Source organism: Setaria viridis, chromosome 2 (assembly GCF_005286985.2).
Source record: "Setaria viridis chromosome 2, Setaria_viridis_v4.0, whole genome shotgun sequence".
NCBI classification, from domain to species: Eukaryota; Viridiplantae; Streptophyta; class Magnoliopsida; order Poales; family Poaceae; genus Setaria; species Setaria viridis.
The window spans coordinates 32,268,815-32,285,322 of record NC_048264.2 but is presented as its reverse complement, the minus strand read 5'-3'; the positions used below and the strand labels follow the sequence as shown (position 1 = coordinate 32,285,322).

At 47.6% G+C, this 16,508-nt stretch overlaps 2 protein-coding genes across 2 annotated transcripts; both read right to left on the bottom strand.

The window, feature by feature from the left end:
• Nucleotides 1-4,655: 4,655 nt before the first annotated feature.
• On the bottom strand, nucleotides 4,656-6,156 carry LOC117845583 (uncharacterized). Its single transcript, XM_034726648.2, has 2 exons — nucleotides 5,667-6,156; nucleotides 4,656-5,561 (listed from the first exon to the last, which is right to left on the bottom strand). The coding sequence occupies exons 1-2, from the start codon at nucleotides 5,865-5,867 to the stop codon at nucleotides 4,983-4,985; spliced, it is 780 nt and encodes a 259-aa protein (XP_034582539.1). The 5' UTR covers nucleotides 5,868-6,156; the 3' UTR covers nucleotides 4,656-4,982.
• Nucleotides 6,157-8,128: 1,972 nt separating this feature from the next.
• Nucleotides 8,129-9,969, bottom strand: LOC117844275 (uncharacterized). The gene is made up of 2 exons (XM_034725019.2): nucleotides 9,834-9,969; nucleotides 8,129-8,756 (listed from the first exon to the last, which is right to left on the bottom strand). The coding sequence occupies exon 2, from the start codon at nucleotides 8,738-8,740 to the stop codon at nucleotides 8,225-8,227; it is 516 nt and encodes a 171-aa protein (XP_034580910.2). The 5' UTR covers nucleotides 8,741-8,756; nucleotides 9,834-9,969; the 3' UTR covers nucleotides 8,129-8,224.
• Between the last annotated feature and the right edge of the window lie 6,539 nt (nucleotides 9,970-16,508).

Below are 16,508 nucleotides of genomic sequence, written 5' to 3'. Positions count from 1 at the left end.
CAAACCTCTCCTTAGGAAATGTGTCTTGGTTTTCTTTGATGATATATTGGTTTACAGCAAGACTTTTGAGGACCATATCATCCATCTTTGAGCTGTCCTTCAGTTGTTAGCTCAAGACAAGTGGCAAGTTAAGCTGTCAAAATGTTCCTTTGCTCAAAGGTAAATTTCATACTTAAGACACATTGTCAGTGCTGAAGGTATTTCAACAGACAATAGTAAGATTTCCTCTATTACAACTTGGCCACCACCAACAAATACAAAAGAGCTTTGCAGCTTCTTAGGCCTTGCTGGCTATTATAGGAAGTTTGTCAAGCATTTTGCCATCTTAGCCAAACCTCTTACAGATTTGCTCAAAAAACATTCCATCTTTGTTTGGACCTCTGATCATCAAGCTACTTTTGTTGCTCTCAAAATAGCTCTCTGCTCAGCACCAATTTTGGCAGCTCCAGACTTCTCTAAACCTTTTTGTATGGAGACAGATGCTTGTGCTTATGGTGTTGGAGCAGTGCTAATGCAAAATGGTCACCCTCTTGCATTTATCAGTAAACCTCTAGGCCCCAAAACATCTGGGTTGTCAACTTATGAAAAAGAGTATTAGCTATTCTACTAGCAGTTGAGCAATGGAGATCTTACTTACAACATTCTGAATTCCACATTTACACTAATGAAAAGAGTCTGATTCATCTCTCTGATCAGAGATTAAACACTCCTTGGCAGCAAAAAGTTTTCTCTAAGTTGTTGGGTCTACAGTATAAAATTATCTACAAGCAAGGTATCTCTTATAGAGTGGCTGATGCCCTTTCAAGGAGACCTCATGGTGATCATACTGTTTATGCTATCTCCACTTGTGAGGCCACTTGGATCACTTCCATTACTGCTGGATACCCTTCTGACCCTTACACCAATGATATCTTAACCAAATTGGCTGTCTGCAAGGATTCAGTGAAACATTTCTCTCTCCAAGATGGACTACTCAGGTTCAAAGGCAGAATATGGATTGGCAATGACCCTTCTCTTTAGTTACAAATTCTCATAGCTCTTCATGCTGCTCCTGCTGGTGGTCACTCTGGCTTCCAAGTCACTTATAGACACCTCAAACAACTGTTTGCTTGGAAAGGTATGAAAACATTTACTAAGGAATTTGTGTCTCAGTGCCAAACATGCTTGCAGGTTAAACTAGATAGATCTAAGTATGGTGGCCTCCTTCAGCCCTTGGTCCTTCCATCCTCTGCCTGGCAAACTATCACTATGGACTTTGTAGAAGGTCTCCCCATGTCCAAGCACAAAAACTGCATTATGGTTGTGGTGGACAGGTTTACCAAATATGGCCACTTCATTCCCCTTGCTCATCCTTTTACTGCTGCTATTGTTGCTCAAGCTTTCATTGATAACATCTACAAGTTGCATGGCTTGCCAGATTCCATCGTGTCTAACAAGGACAAAGTCTTTACTAGCCAGTTCTAGAGAGAACTTTTCAGACCTGCCAAGGTTTCTCTTAATAGAGCACAGGCTATCATCCACAGATAGACGGTCAGACAGAGCGTGTTAATCAGTGTCTGGAGACATTTCTCAGGTGTTATGTTCATGCCTGCCCTTCTAAGTGGATGGATTGGCTGAGTCACGTAGAATTCTGGTACAACACCTCCTGTCATTCAGCAATTGGTTGTTCTGCATTTGAAGCTTTATATGGTTATACACCTAAAACCTTAGGCATCTGTCCCTCTTCCAATAGCAAACACAGTGGTGTGTCCTCTTAGGTTGCTAATAAGAAAGTGATGTCTGCTCTTCTGCATCAACACCTGCTCTAGGCCCAACAACGGATGAAATATTAAGCCGATAAACTCCGGCAGGAACGTTCTTTCTCTGTTGGCGACATGGTATTTCTGAAGCTCCAACCATATGTACAATCCTCCTTGGCTCCCCGAGCTAATCAGAAGCTCTCTTTCAAATTCTTTGGTCCTTTCAAGATTGTGGCCAAGCTAGGTCCTGTTGCATATAAATTGGCTTTACAGGAGGGCTCATCCATTCATCCTGTCTTCTATGTTTCTCAGTTGAAAAAAGGCTCCTCCTGTGTTGGGTCAGGTAACTGCTAACATACCTTCCCTCTCCGACGAATGGCAAGTTCCTGAACAGGTGCTCTCCAAACGACTGCTGTCCCATGGGTCTTCAACTGTACAACAAGTTCTTATCAAATGGTCTCGCTTGCCTTCGACTTTAGCAACTTGGGAAGATCTTGAGGCTCTCCGCCAACAATTCCTAGCTGTTCCTGCTTGGGGACAAGCAGGTTCTTTAAGGGGGGGAATGTCAGGACCTCTGTGCAGCGTCATCCTTCTGTGCCTGATACAACAACAAGCAAAGGTGAAGAAGCCGCAGTTGGGCCTCGTCGTTCTGCTCGGCCTAGGATTCCCAGTGTCCTCGTCTCAAGCCCGGAATGGAACAGGCGCAACTAAGATGCGTGTGTGCGTGCGTAGCGCTGTTGCGTGTGCGAGCTGTTGCGTGAGCGAACCGGACTCTCTGTTAAGATCCGACGTGACGCCGAGGAGCGGCAACTATGTAATGAACAAATCCTATTAGTTAAACTCGTCGTCCTCCTCTCCTTCGTCCACCTCTCGCCGGATCCCTTCCTTGAGTCTGGTTTCTAACAAATATATGGTAGTTGGTATAGAGTATGAGATATAGAGTAACACGGGTGCGGAAGAAATTGGTATAAAGGATAGAATCTCGATGACTAGGATAGAATATTCCTTGTAGAGTATGGAAATAGAGTACGACGAGTGCGGACAGCCTTAGTATGTGCTGAGGCGTACTGGGCCCATCAATGGCTGTCACGTTAGACGGGAACAGCCGAATGCGACAATCAATCAGATCAGAATGTTGAGCATCTAGGCATTTTGGAATCCACAGTGTTGATTCTGAATTTCTCATGACATCTGATCATAAATATTTCATCCGTCCCAAATTGTATATTGTTTTGGCACTTAAACATAAAATTATATCTATGTATCTAAAAAGTCAAAACAACATGCATTTTGAAATGAAGGTAGTAGTTCTCTAGCGTCAGATGCCTGTTCACTTCAGCTTATTGCAACTGTTTGGGCTGCAGCTGCACAGCGCAGCCCATCGCTGCAGCATCGCCAACTGCTTATCCTATTCGTTGCATCCGGTGAACTCCCAGCAGAGTGCGGTTAATTTTAAGAACGGAGTAGAAATAAGCAGGCTTACGAATTGATGTGACTAGTATAAAATTATTCGGTACTTTTGCTCTTGATAGGGACAGCAAAGAGTAATGAGTGACATGAGGAGCAAAGAGCAATTCGGTTTTTGATTTGGTGCTAGTATATTGCGGCTGTATAGGTGCTGTAGCGGCTGCAGGGTAGAAACAGCGGTGTAGCTGCTGGAGAAGTGCAGAACGCTCCCTTTGGTTTTGACGAGATAAGGGGTATTTTAATACCAGGTGCTAAACTTTAGCAGTATCACGTCGAATGTTCGGATGCTAATTAGGAGGACTAAACATGAGCTAATTATAAAACTAATTGCAGTGCTAATTCGCGAGAGGAATCTATTAAACCTAATTAACCTATCATTAGCAAATGGTTACTGTAGCACCACATTGTCAAATCATGGACTAATTAGGCTTAATAGATTCGTCTCGCGAATTAGACTCCATCTGTGCAATTAGTTTTGTAATTAGCTTATGTTTAATACTCCTAATTAGTATCCAAACATCCGATGTGATAGGTACTAAACTTTAGTAGAGTGTATCCAAACACCCCCTAAATTGATGTTAGGCCTCCCAAGACGTGAAGATTCCTTTAAAAAAAAAAGTTAAAATGATGTACCAGATTCGTAATGAGGAGAGTGTGTGTATGTGTGTGTGTATATATATATATCATTTTTAGAACAAACATTGGCAAAATATTGTTAGTCAGAGGAAGGCCGTGTTGATTTCATAATGGTTTGTGTGCATTGGGTTAAGTCGATTTGGTTTACGAGATTAAGCTGGATTCATGTTTACTTCTTTTATTGCAGCGTTAGAAAACGGGTCCAATTTAAGATATACATGAATCAAACCATTGGACCCGTTTTCTAACGTTTTCTAACGCTGTTTACTTCTTTTATTGCAGCTGCAGCATCTCCCCGCATCAAAGCTGCGGCACTGATCAGTCTCCCCACTATCCTTAGACTGAAACAGTGAGAAGATGAGGCAGCAGACTGTTGCCTCCCCATCATGAATTATCTGCTGCGTTTCTGAACTCTGGCCTCTCAATTTGGACAGAATTCAGAACCGGAGCTGTAGAGTCTAGTGCAGCAGTGGTAGTGGAGTGCTTGGCCCCCTCCAACCCAACGCTCTAGCGATTAGAAATCCCTTTTCCTTTTGGTCATATCAGTTGGCAAGTCGTCGATTAAAGGTGACCAACCGTGCGATCCTGCTCCGCGCTTTGTTCCATCTGCTTTTTACTTGTCGGAGTGCAGAGCTGTCTTTACCCCCATCCGAATGGAACAAAGAACTTTATGAACTTTTTTAAGGGAGAAAACAAGGAGTAAGAAAGTGAATTGGAACAAGAAATGCCATTTCTTGGAACTTTAGATGAAGTCTAGTAAGTGACGGCTCTGATCAGAGACCAAAATTAAACTACAGAGCAGTCAGACTTGCAAGACCTGAAAGTACACCTGAGTTTATTGTTCTGAACTCGTACACCTGGAAATCGTCACAAAGATCAAGGCCTCCTCAAACATGCGACATTTTCGTAGGAATTTCTTAGGAAACCTCACATTTCGTCGGAGCGGATGTCTCGTTGCCCTGTAGAATTCCTACGAAATTCTCGCATTCTAGAGGAGGCCGGATGAACAAGACAGCATTCATCAAGCACACAGTCAAACTAGCTGAAATCTTCTAAACGTCGTCGTCTCGTCTCAGCAGGCGTTGCTAACACGGACGGCTCGAGGTCCTTCACTTCTTTGGCTAATCAATGGCGATGCGGTTATTTACTGGTAAGCTTGTGGGCGTGATACGCACGAGCTGGGCTCGCGGCAAAGCTGCTGACGCTCTTGCGCCACTTCCACGAGTCGGCCGGCGTGCTGGGCAGCGGCGGCAGCGGGAGGACGGCGGGCCGGCGGCACAGCCCGAACGGCCACCCCTCGCAGTCCCGGAAGCGCTCCCACGCCTCGGGCGACCGCAGCATCGGCGGCGGCGGGTCCATCATCACCATCACTCCAGCCGACGACGACGCCACGGTCGCCGCCCGGCTCGTGCTGCGAGTGAAGAAGCTCTTCACCGAGAAGAAGGCCTCGCTCTCGTCGTCCGCGTCGCAGTAGTCGCCGTCGTCGTCGGCCGCCTCCTCCTCCGCCACCTCCTCCTTCTCCTTCTCCTTCGCCTTCTCCTCAGGCCCCTCGACCACGACGCACGTCTTGGGGCTCGACACCTTCTCGAGGACGGTCCTCGGATCGAGCGGTGTGTAGGACCAGGCGAAGGCGGCGCTCGACAGCGGCAGCGTCGGCGAGTCCAGGCTGCACCTCGACCGCTTCTTCATCTGCCGGTTCCTCATCTCGGTGAGGACCACCTGCGCAAAATAAAGAACGTGATGCACGCGCCACGTTTATAGGGTGTGCTTAATTCAATTCTCTCCGATAACGGATCGGATCATCAAGAACGACCCAAACGCTACCTGCTTGGTGTCGAGCGCTTCGTCGAGGGCGCTGTCGTCGTCGCTGTCCTCGCCGGAGCTCCACCCGGCGGCGCCGGCGGGGACCCTGACGCAGGGGACATGGCAGTGCGCGTAAGTCTCCCGGATGAGCGACGACAGGGACTTGCAGTAGTGGCTGGCGGCGGGCGGCTTGGGCTGGAACTCTTGCGCCAAGCAAGGCATTATTGCTCCCTGATCAAACACACAAGGGATGAAGGGAACGACGATCACTAGTGTGCGCAGCTACGGATCGAGTTGTTTTTGGTTTGCGGCGTTCATCTATCTCCCCCGATCGAGGGTCGCTCGTGATCCGATCGGTGAGGAGTGGTGGATATAAATGGGGGAGCTCCGTCCATGAGTGTGTGGAGATCGGAGGAGAATGGGTTCCCGGAGGAGGGATGTGGACGTGCATGACAAGAGCCCGGCAACTTAAAAAGGAGAGGCCTTAGCTTGCTGTGGGAGCGTGTTGGCGTTTGTGGAATCCATAATCCTTTGGGTTGAAGGCTAAGTAACAAATACTGGTAGTTTTTTGAGTTGGACATCGGACGAGAAATTGCGGCGTCGGATTGCAAGTATACGTACGTGCCCAGTTGGTAGCACGTAGTTCGTGCCAAGGATCGTCGCAGCCGCAGCAGCATATGTCAGAACATTTAGCTATCAATTTGTCATTCAGTAAGCTAGCACTCTCAGTCTCAGCTCCTTATTTGGAACAATTCAACGATGCATGGGTGCGTTCGAATTGAATTTTGGCAACATTTTTTCCCGATGGTTCGGTGCGAACAAGTCCAGCATGAAAGAAACGTGACCTCTGTATAAACAGTCACGATCGATACTTGTTCCGTAATAGTACTCCTAACGCCTACACGATTCTCGGCTCCCGATGTGTACCAAACCGGACCGGTACGTACGCTTTTTACCGGTGAAACGTCGCGGCTCGGATGAACTCGCCGTCTTGACTATGTGCTCACTCAACCAGCCAGCACTCACCCATCCTGTGATCCACACGACGACGGACGGATCGAGGACTGCACCGAGGAGCACGCTAAACCGTACAGCGTGCTCATGAATGCGCAACAGTTGCAGGCTTGCCGAGCGCGCCTGCAACAAAGCGACGGCTGACGATAGGGATCGGAGAGCGACACCTCAGACTTGGGAGCCGCGCGCCTGCCGGCCAGGGAAACGCCAAGTGCTCCGGCGGTTGCCGTGGCGGCATCAGACCAAGCCGGGCACGCACGCACGCGCGCTTATTCGATCGATCCCCCGCTGGGTTGCTCGTTGCCCTCGCGGCCGGAGGGATCGGATGCGCTGGTCGTGGCCGTTGTTTTCGCGCCTCTCTTGAAGCAAACGCTAAACCAACCGCTCACCCGCAGCCACCCCCCCCCCCCCCCCCCCCAACTCTACGCCGAGGCCCGACGCGTGGGTTCTCAACCTCTCTCGTCTCTCAACGACGGCGATGTCGTAGTCATCGAGCACCGAGAGCGTAGAGGCTTACGCGTCGACGGCCCTTCTCGAGAGCGGGGCGGGAGGACGAAGAAAGCGAAACGCGCGCTGCGTTTCCTGATAGTGGTTTGACGTAGCTTTCAGCAGCGCGCGGCATGGGGAATCGGAAAAAGATCAGGATGCGCAAAGATTTCTTTTGTCGACTCGATGTGAGGCTAGGAGGATCTCGTGCGACGAGTATCTGGTTCTGAACTGAAATGCTCGAAATAGAATACTGAAATGATTGCGCTGCAGGAAAGGGCTGAACAAGATTAGGAAGTTTGTTCAGGCACGATCTCTTTGAGGATTTTGTACAGCTTCTTTGCCGTGGATGGCAAGCCGTTCCTGACAGAGAACCATGTAGATACATCCGCAAAGAACAAAAGGGGAAAAAACATTGGAAGTAGAACAAACGAGGAGGATGTAACCTCGTTGTCTCGTACGAATGACTTGCCGGTAACGGCAGGCACAATTTTATACAAGCATCAAATGCTGAAAGGTTATCCACAAGCATTAACAAAGATACGAGTCCGTTCTGCTTGTGCATGGGATGCTGTCCTTGCTTAGCAGTACAGATACGGTCACAGCAAAGCTATACTAAGTCTATAACTGCCTGAGGAGATCCAGAGCCGGCTGAACCATCCATTCTATTGGATACAGCAATTGGCCTCAACTAACAGGGATTTGCCGTCAAGGAACTATCACAATCAAGAACACCAAGCATTCATGTAGCTGTTGTTTAGGTGAATGACTGACAGATGCGACCATTAAATCGGCCCATAAACAACATTAACCAAAGGAGTACCGAGTAACCACCACGGGAACATCTTTGAATTCCCAGCGGCTGGAATTGACAATGGTGGTTAGCTGATCACAACGGTCAAAACGTCATTTATCGCAACCACCACCAGGATTTCACAAGTCACAATACTTCCCAGAAGAACAAATAACCTCAGTGCGCACTATTTTCAGGACAACCAGAGGCATATTCTTAATAAATTATGTGGTCATTTGATCTAACAGATCATTGCTGAACAACAAACAAACAGAGTTCAAATGTATCACAAAGTTTCATTTATGATCAACTGTACTTTAAGAGAACAAGAACCACAGCCCAGAACAACAGAAGCTGATGAAGAATCAGACGCCTGCTGTTCTACTTCTCCATCTCCACTGACCAAAATCCCCATATCGCCAAGCTCACACGAAGTGATAGAAAAATAATCGCCACACCTGCATGGGTACAGCAACTCCACAGTATCAGCAGTGCTCTCCACGATCATGTCCCCGATTTCAATTTCAGATGCAATGATCTCAATGTTCTGCCTGGATGATTGCAGCTGCTTATCGTAGTCTGCTCTAGATGCAGGATGGCGTAGGATTTCCCATGCTCTCTGCATGCTCAAAAATTCTTGTAGCTCACTGGAAGGCACAGATGATTCAAGAGTCGTATGTCCTTTGTCAGGATGTGTGTTAAGAGCAGCAGACTTGTACGCTGCACGGATTTCGCCATATGTAGCATCTTCACTCACAGATAAAACCTCGTACAAGGTTTTTTGGATGGAACCTAGAACCATAGTGGAAGCTTGACCACTGTATGCAGGGGGCAAAAAAACAGTAATTACTCTACAAATCATGAATGTAATATATGCCAAAGCACTTCTTTGTAGCAAAAATACCACGAGTCAAACATAAACCAATGCATATTATTTTGTGTCTACAAATTTTGAAATTTAAGGAAAAATCTATTTATCAGGGAAACGGGTGTTGGTTTGAACTTTGAACCAACAATTTACTCTGAAAGCACCATCGATTTATATTTGGTCCATTTCTGCTGAGATTGGTGCTACAAAGTGGCATGTAACTCCAATTTTGGTTTAGGAACAGCAAACAATCTAAATCAGCAATACATTTCAAATCTCTTAGATACATAGCGAACAGCGTGAATCACTATTAACTCCCAAATCCACTTGATATGCAGCCCAGCCACCCCAAACATGATGACACAATTACTCAAGCTTACGCATAAATCATCAATAGCACAAGTGAAAAAAACACTGAAGGATTCTTTCACAAAATTCGAATTTTAACATTGCTATCTTAAAACCTATCAGGAGGGCAGAATGAACCATCTGACATTCAACTATGTGGAAAAATGGTGGACCCAGCATTTCACTCAAGGCAGGCCTAACCAACAGTCTAATACAGTAATACGCAATTCAGTATATAAGTATAAGATTTGTCAAGCAATTCGGTAGATGAGTGTAAATTAGCTAGAAGCACGATAAAAAATTATATTAAAATATCTCATAATATTTTAAATTCAACAAATATGTTCAAACTTGCATAAATGATGAATCAAGCACTTTACAAAAACACAATACACTAATTTACATGTTTGTAAATGCATCATAGCTGACGTTTATGTTCCTCAAAACTTCAGATGCACACCAGAATAATTTTGTTTTATCTTCGGTTATTTGCAGTGTCAATAACATTGTACAACAAATTGAAGGATCATTTATGAACTTAAAGAAACTACAACTATGATGCAACTACTACGGTACTACCTATCAGGGCCGGTTCCAGGCTTCATATTCTCAATTGGAATTCAAAAGTAGCTTTTGTCTTAACAGAGAACTGTGAACTGGGAAAGAGGCGTGGGCTTACCAGCTAGATCTACACCGGTGCACCAATGGAGTGCAGACGCTGAGAAGGTAGGCGGCGATTTGGCCTCGGGTCCTCGCCAAGATGTGCAGGCGTAGGGCGTTGTTAACGATTCCTCTTCGGCTCTTCAGGCGGCCCCAAGAGGCGAAGGAGGCTACGCAGCGTGGCTCCCCCGTGGCCCAGACCGGTGGCGAGGAGAGGAGATGGCTCCTCTTAGGGTGCGTAGCGACTAGCGACTGGCGGCGCTGCGTAGCTGCTCGGAGAAGGGGCGGCGCGAAGCGGCTGGTGCTCGGGCGCTCCTGCCTGCTGGAGAGCCTCACTGCGGTGGCGCTGGATGGCTGGAGAACCGATTGACGGTGTCCGCGTTGGGGTCGGGACTCGAGCGGCTCCGGGGCTGGCGGCGGCGTGGCGGATGGACGCGGAGGGGACCGGGGATGGCATATGGGCTGACGACCACCAGTCACCGGTCGGTCACTTAGGCCTTTGAAATCCTTTTTGCGCTAAAATCCTGGGCCTATATCGTCAGGCGAACATAACTGTGAATTCCAGATTCTCGTCTAAAATCGTTCTTGTTGATTGCATAATTGACTTAGTTTTATTTGAAGATGGTGAATGTAGAGTTGTTGAGATACGAAGAAGAATGGGGACATTTCCTATGATAGAGGTTGGAGTTTCAGGTTTTCCAAAAACTGCTTCTAGGAAAAGTTCTATTGGCTGACTCAGGAAGCGTTTGCTGGAGAAGCGAAGGATGCCTGTTTGGCAAAGCCAAAGCTTTTGGTCACAGCAATAGGGGAAAGGGAGGTCGGAACAACGAGGAGGGGATGGGAGGTCGGAGCGGTAGTGATCGTTGAGGAAAGGGGAGGTCAGGGCGGCAACCGACATTGAGGGGAGGAGAGGTCGCGGCGGTAGAGGACATCGAGGAAGGAAGGTCGGGGTAGCATCACCACGACGGTGCAATGCAAGAAGGGGTCGGGGCAGCGGCGGCTGTCGAAGGATGTGAGATTTGGGTGGTGGTGGTGGGAGAGGATGGTGGTGACGGAGATGGGTAGGGGCGGCATCGCGGGAAGGGGCGGTGGCCGTTGAGGGAAGGGGCGACGACGGGGCACGAGGAGGATGAGGGCAACGATGGCCCTTGATGGGACGATGGCGCTAAGGTGAGAGAGGCGACAAGCGCGGGACGACGAATGAGGATGAGGGCGGTGACGGGTTGAGACTTAGAAGAGATATGGAAAAATAATTTGGTGCAAAAGCTCGGGAAACTATAGGAGATGAGCTTTTAGGTTGGTAGTGTAAAATGAGCTTTTCCAACTTTTGCTTTTTGGAGTAACTAACCCCGTTGGAGGGAGCTTTTGGCTTTTGGAGGTTCTTGGAGAAGCAAAAGCTGCTGGAAGCTCCAAAACATGGTAGAATTAGGAACTTCTTTGCAGGTTGGTGGAATCCCTTCAATTTGCGCATATCTATAAGAAGATCATTTTATTTTACTGCCCTAAACAACCCACCTCGTCTGCTTATCCCTTTAACAAAAGTTCATGCTCGACTCGAGCATCCAAACTATTTAAGTTGGTCCAATATAACCCCCTCTCAAGATATTTGTTTCTTTTTCTGTTTGGCTTGTCCATGTATCAATTGAGTTTAAGTTCGAATTTGTTGGGTGACGCGTAAGTTAGAAAAGTATTAAGAAATTATAATAACTATTTTCAAACCAAATAAAAAATTCAAATGCCATGCTTTTTTTAATAGACTAGACACTTATCGCGAAAAGAGGGTGCAGGCCTGAACGTACAAGTGCCTTGCGCTAAGTCTCGACACATATTTTTTTAAGACGTGATGAGCATTTTTTTCATTAAGAAGAAGAGAATTACATCAACGTAACTTAAGGAGAGATCCAAAGTGCAGAATTACAAGAACCACCACATTCAGTGATAAGCAACACAAACATCACAACAGAAAAGAAAACCACAGCACACCACCACACTAATCTCGACACATCCTAACGTTGCTTGTTGCGGTTGCTTGACAACAGAGCGTACATGTCGACCCAAAGTTACCAAATCCTCGATACAAATATATTTTGGTTTAATAAAAAAGAATGTATTATTCTCCAAGTACATTCGCATCATAATGACCTGATCACCATTAATTAAAGTGGCCTTTTTCGGACGACGTTGTCACCACCAACTCAAAAATTCAAATCCATGGCGGCAGACAAAAAGAAGGCAGCAAGCTCCTAGGGAAATCCTAGGAAAGGAGGGGCGCGTATGGCAGTCCGCACGGAGGTTGGGCCAGGCCCAGCTTGTGCAACCAGCTGTGTTTGCTAGCCTGGTCGGCCTCCCGAGCCAAGCCCGTGTGGTGCAAAAACAGCCTGCCAGCCTGCACCGCGTGGAACACAAAAGCTGGTCGTTTCACATGGTGCGGGCCCACGCGAGCACGTTTTCACGCATGCGGAGGGAAGCGTAAGAGACGGACGCGACCTGGTGCCATTATTTGGGCCGGCTAGGGTTACCACCGCCGGTATATAGCGGTGGCCTCCCCGGCACGTCGCGCTTCTCCCCCGCAAACGCGCCGCCTTCACCGACTCCTCCACTCCTCTCTCCTGTTTCCCTTTCGCACTCGACTCCTCTACTCCTCTCCTCTCATCCTGGTGACTTTAGGACGAAGGCGACGGCGCGGCTGGTGGTGGGGCCCCTGATCCGGAGGCGTCCGTGGTTGCCTACACCGGCGGCCATGGGTACTTCTTCACCGGCTAGCGTTGGGTCTCCGTCAGCAACGAACACTGGATCCGTGCTTTGTCTTCGTCACCGAGTAAATCTGCTACCTCTTTGTTCTTGGCAAGTTGAGCAATATCTTGGTTCCCGGCGTGACCTGCTTTTTCCTCTCCACCGAGCAGATCTGCGTCATCTACTTGCTATTCCAGGCATCCCTCGGCTCGTCCACCGGCACGCGCTACTTCCTCATCTTCCCCATGACGGTCATCTTCATCTTTGCGGAGGTATGGCCCGGATCCACTATCCTCTTGCAGTTTGGGTGGAGGTTCATTTTGTTTGCGATGCGGTAGGGTCTCTTATGATGGAGTCTTTGTATTGTTGTTCAATCTTTTACGATTTGTTGGATGGAATCCCTTGGGTTAGGCCTGGATCTACTATCCTCTTGCAGTTAGGGTGGCTTTTCGTCTTGTTTGTGACAGGGTAGGGCCTCCTACAATGGATTCTTCGTATTGTTGTTTGATCTTTTGTGATTTGTTGGATGGAATCCCTCGGGTTAGGCCTGGATCTACTATCCTCTTGTAGTTAGGGTGCCTTTTTATCTTGTTTGCAATAGGGGTAGGATCTCCTACGATGGAGTCTTCGTATTATTGTTCGATATTTTATGATTTGCTAGGTAGAATCCATCAAGTTAGGGTTCCCGCGGAGTGGATCTGATATTATGGTTTCTTTGTGCGGTTAGTGGGGTATCCTCACCGGATTTGCATGTCTATTTGATGCATTATCCTGGCTTCTATGCCTTGGCTTGTTGTTTACAGCTGATTCATGAGGTTATTTACCATTCATGTGTACCGTGTGGATGTGGACTTGTTGCCATGAACCTGTCTCTAATGTCAGTCTATGTTGCCGACGAGGAGCCTGCCCGGGGCTAATATGGTTGTTTCGTGAAACAATGAGCCTCTGGGAGGATACCTTGGGTAGCAGCAGCGGCAATGATGCTGTTGTGGGGTTTTCTTTGTTCGATGATGTTGAGGAGGAGCCTCTAGGAGGCTACTTTTTGTAGCTGCCGGGGCAATGATACATGTTGGACCTGTTTCCTTGTATGCTGGCTGGTTTTGGAGGATGATGTGTTCAGGAGGAGCCTCTGGGAGGCTACTTTGGTAGCAGCCAAAGCAGTGATACCTGTTCGACCTATTGACTTGTTTGTTGGGTGTTTTTGGTCGATGATGTGTTGAGGAGGAGCCTCTGGGAGGCTACTTTGGTAGCAGCCAAGGCAGTGATACCTGTTCGACCTGTTGACTTATTTGTTGGGTGTTTTTGGTCGATGATGTGTTGAGGAGGAGCCTCTGAGAGGCTACTTTGGTAGCAGCCAAGGCAATGACCCCTCTCTTGTCATGTTGTTGTATACTACCACACCTTAGGATGTCTTCAGTTCCATTTCAGTACTCAAGTTCTAAAATTTCTTTATTACCAAGCCATAATGTAGATGGAGTTGCATGACTACCGTGCTAGGATGGCTTCTCAAGCTGCTGCTCTTGTTGTTGTATGCATTGCATTTCTGTACGCTAGGCTTAGGAGGGACATGTCTGATTCAGATGAGGAAGACAACTCTGTTTGGGTTCCTTGGGCAATGGTCGATGCTGAGAGGCAGGCAAACCTAGATAAGATATATAACTGCACAGAGGTTGAGTCTGTAAGCATGCTAAGGATGCATAAAGCTCCTTTCTTTCAGTTTGTTAACCTGTTTAGGGAGAGACACCTCCTAGAGGACAGCATACACACTACTGTTGAGGAACAGGTTGCTATGTTCCTCCACATTGTGGGATACAACTAGAGATTTAGGGTGATCCATCACACCTTTAGGAGATTCATAGAGACTATCAGTAGGTACTTTGCACATGTGCTTTATGCAGTTGGGGAGCTGAGGGGTGAGATGGTCAGAGCCCCTGATGGTGCCACCCATCCTAAAATCCTTGGGAGCCAGAGATGGAACCCATACTTCAAGATACTTGGGTAGTTTGTATTGTACGTTGTTGCTGCACTTTTATTTACACAATACATGGTACACTGATGCATGAATGTTAATTCTCCTAGGACTGCATTGGAGCTATTGATGGCACCCACATTCTTGCTAGAGTGCCATTTAAGATGTAGACTGCTTTTAGAGGCTGTAAGAGCAGCATAACACAGAATGTGCTAGCTGTTGTTGATTTCGACATGAGGTTCACCTATGTCCTTGCTGGGTGGGAAGGATCAGCTCATGATGCGCTGATTCTAGCTGATGCGTTAGAGTGGGATGAAGGGCTGAGGGTGCCACAAGGTACATTGTCCACCCAGCTTGTTATAGGCACAAGTTATTTTGTTTTCTTCCACTAGGTAGGTCATGTACCGTAATTCCATTCATGTGTAGGGAAATTCTATCTTGCTGATGCTGGCTATGCTTTGCGGCCTGGATTCTTTCCTCCATATCGGGCTGTTAGGTACCACATGTCCGAGTTCGAGGGTAGGAGAACCCCTAGTAATGCCAAGGAACTATTCAACCTAAGGCACTCATCCCTCCGCACAACAGTTGAGAGGGCATTTGGGGCTCTTAAGGGTAGGTTTCAAATGCTAGACAATAAGCCATACCATCCAAACCCCTCTCAAGTTAAGGTTGTCATTTCATGTTGTATTCTGCATAACTGGATCTTAGGGTTTGGGGTAGATGAAGTTGTCCCAGGGGAGGATTTCTCCCCACCACCCTCACAAACACAGCCTGCACCCACTCATGCAGCCATGTCACTAGAAGCTAGGGCATATGGTGCTAAGAGGGATGAGTGGACTTTAGCTATGTGGCAGAACAAGAGGTCTTCTTGGGTGTAGTGTCTTATGCACTTTAGTGGAACTGTAAGAAACCATGGCATGGTAGTGATGTGATGCTGGCTGGAACTTGTTGAGACCTCAACTGTACTTAATTTAATTTGCTTTCTCCCTGCATATGCTGTTGTTTAAATTCTGTTTGCTTATGCACATTTGCTGTTGCTATTTTGTTTTCATCACCTTCTGGTTACTTTGATGTTTTCCCTATTGCCTGTTAATCTGCTATTGCTCTAGGGACACAAGAGCTGCAATGACCTAACCAATGATATGTCTGGTACTTAATGGTTTGTGGTGCAATCTATGCTATTGGTTATTTAGGCCAATGGCTGAGAAGGACGTGTTCTTTGGTTCTGCTGTTGCTGGGTTTGCTAGTGCTGGTCAGGGTGTTGTTCCTGTTGCCTCGGGCCTGGGTCTGCCTAGTGGTGGTGGTGGTGGTGTGGCTGGTGTGGGTGCTGCTGCTGGTACTGTTGCTCCGGTTCTGGGGGGGTGGTGGTGGTGGTCCTGCGGGACTGGGGGGTGGTGTTGGTGGTGGTGGTGGTCAGGGACAGGGTGGTGGAGCTGGTGGTGGTCTGCCTCACCCTCCTATGAGGTGGACCACTACCACCTCTGGGTTTGTGCTGTGTCACATGTGTGAGCTCATTGGCACTGGTGTGAGGCCTGAGAAGTGCTTCAAGGAGGTGCATGTGAACAAGGTGGCCTAGGTACTGCGAAAATGGACTGAGGAACATGTCACCGCTACTCAAGTGTACAACCACCTGCGTAAGTGGCGCCAGAGGTAGGGTAGGGTGTGCAAGCTCAAGGACCTCAGTGGTGCTCTTTGGGATGGTGACACTTGTAGTATCACTCTTGAGCAGGAGCACTACCTGGGACACTACAAGGTGAGTGGTTCATTATGGTTTCCGTTTATTTTTCATTAACCGCTTTCATTTCCCTTTGGTAAGTACTAACTCAGCTTGTTGTTGTTGGTATTTTGTTTTGCAGGATCATCCCAAGGACACTAAGTTGCTGAACAAGCCCATTGAGCACTACACGCAGATGGAGATCATCTTTGGAGGGGGCATGGCAACAAGCCGCTAGGCCATAGGTTCTGGAGAGGCGCTAGGTGTGTTTTCTAGGT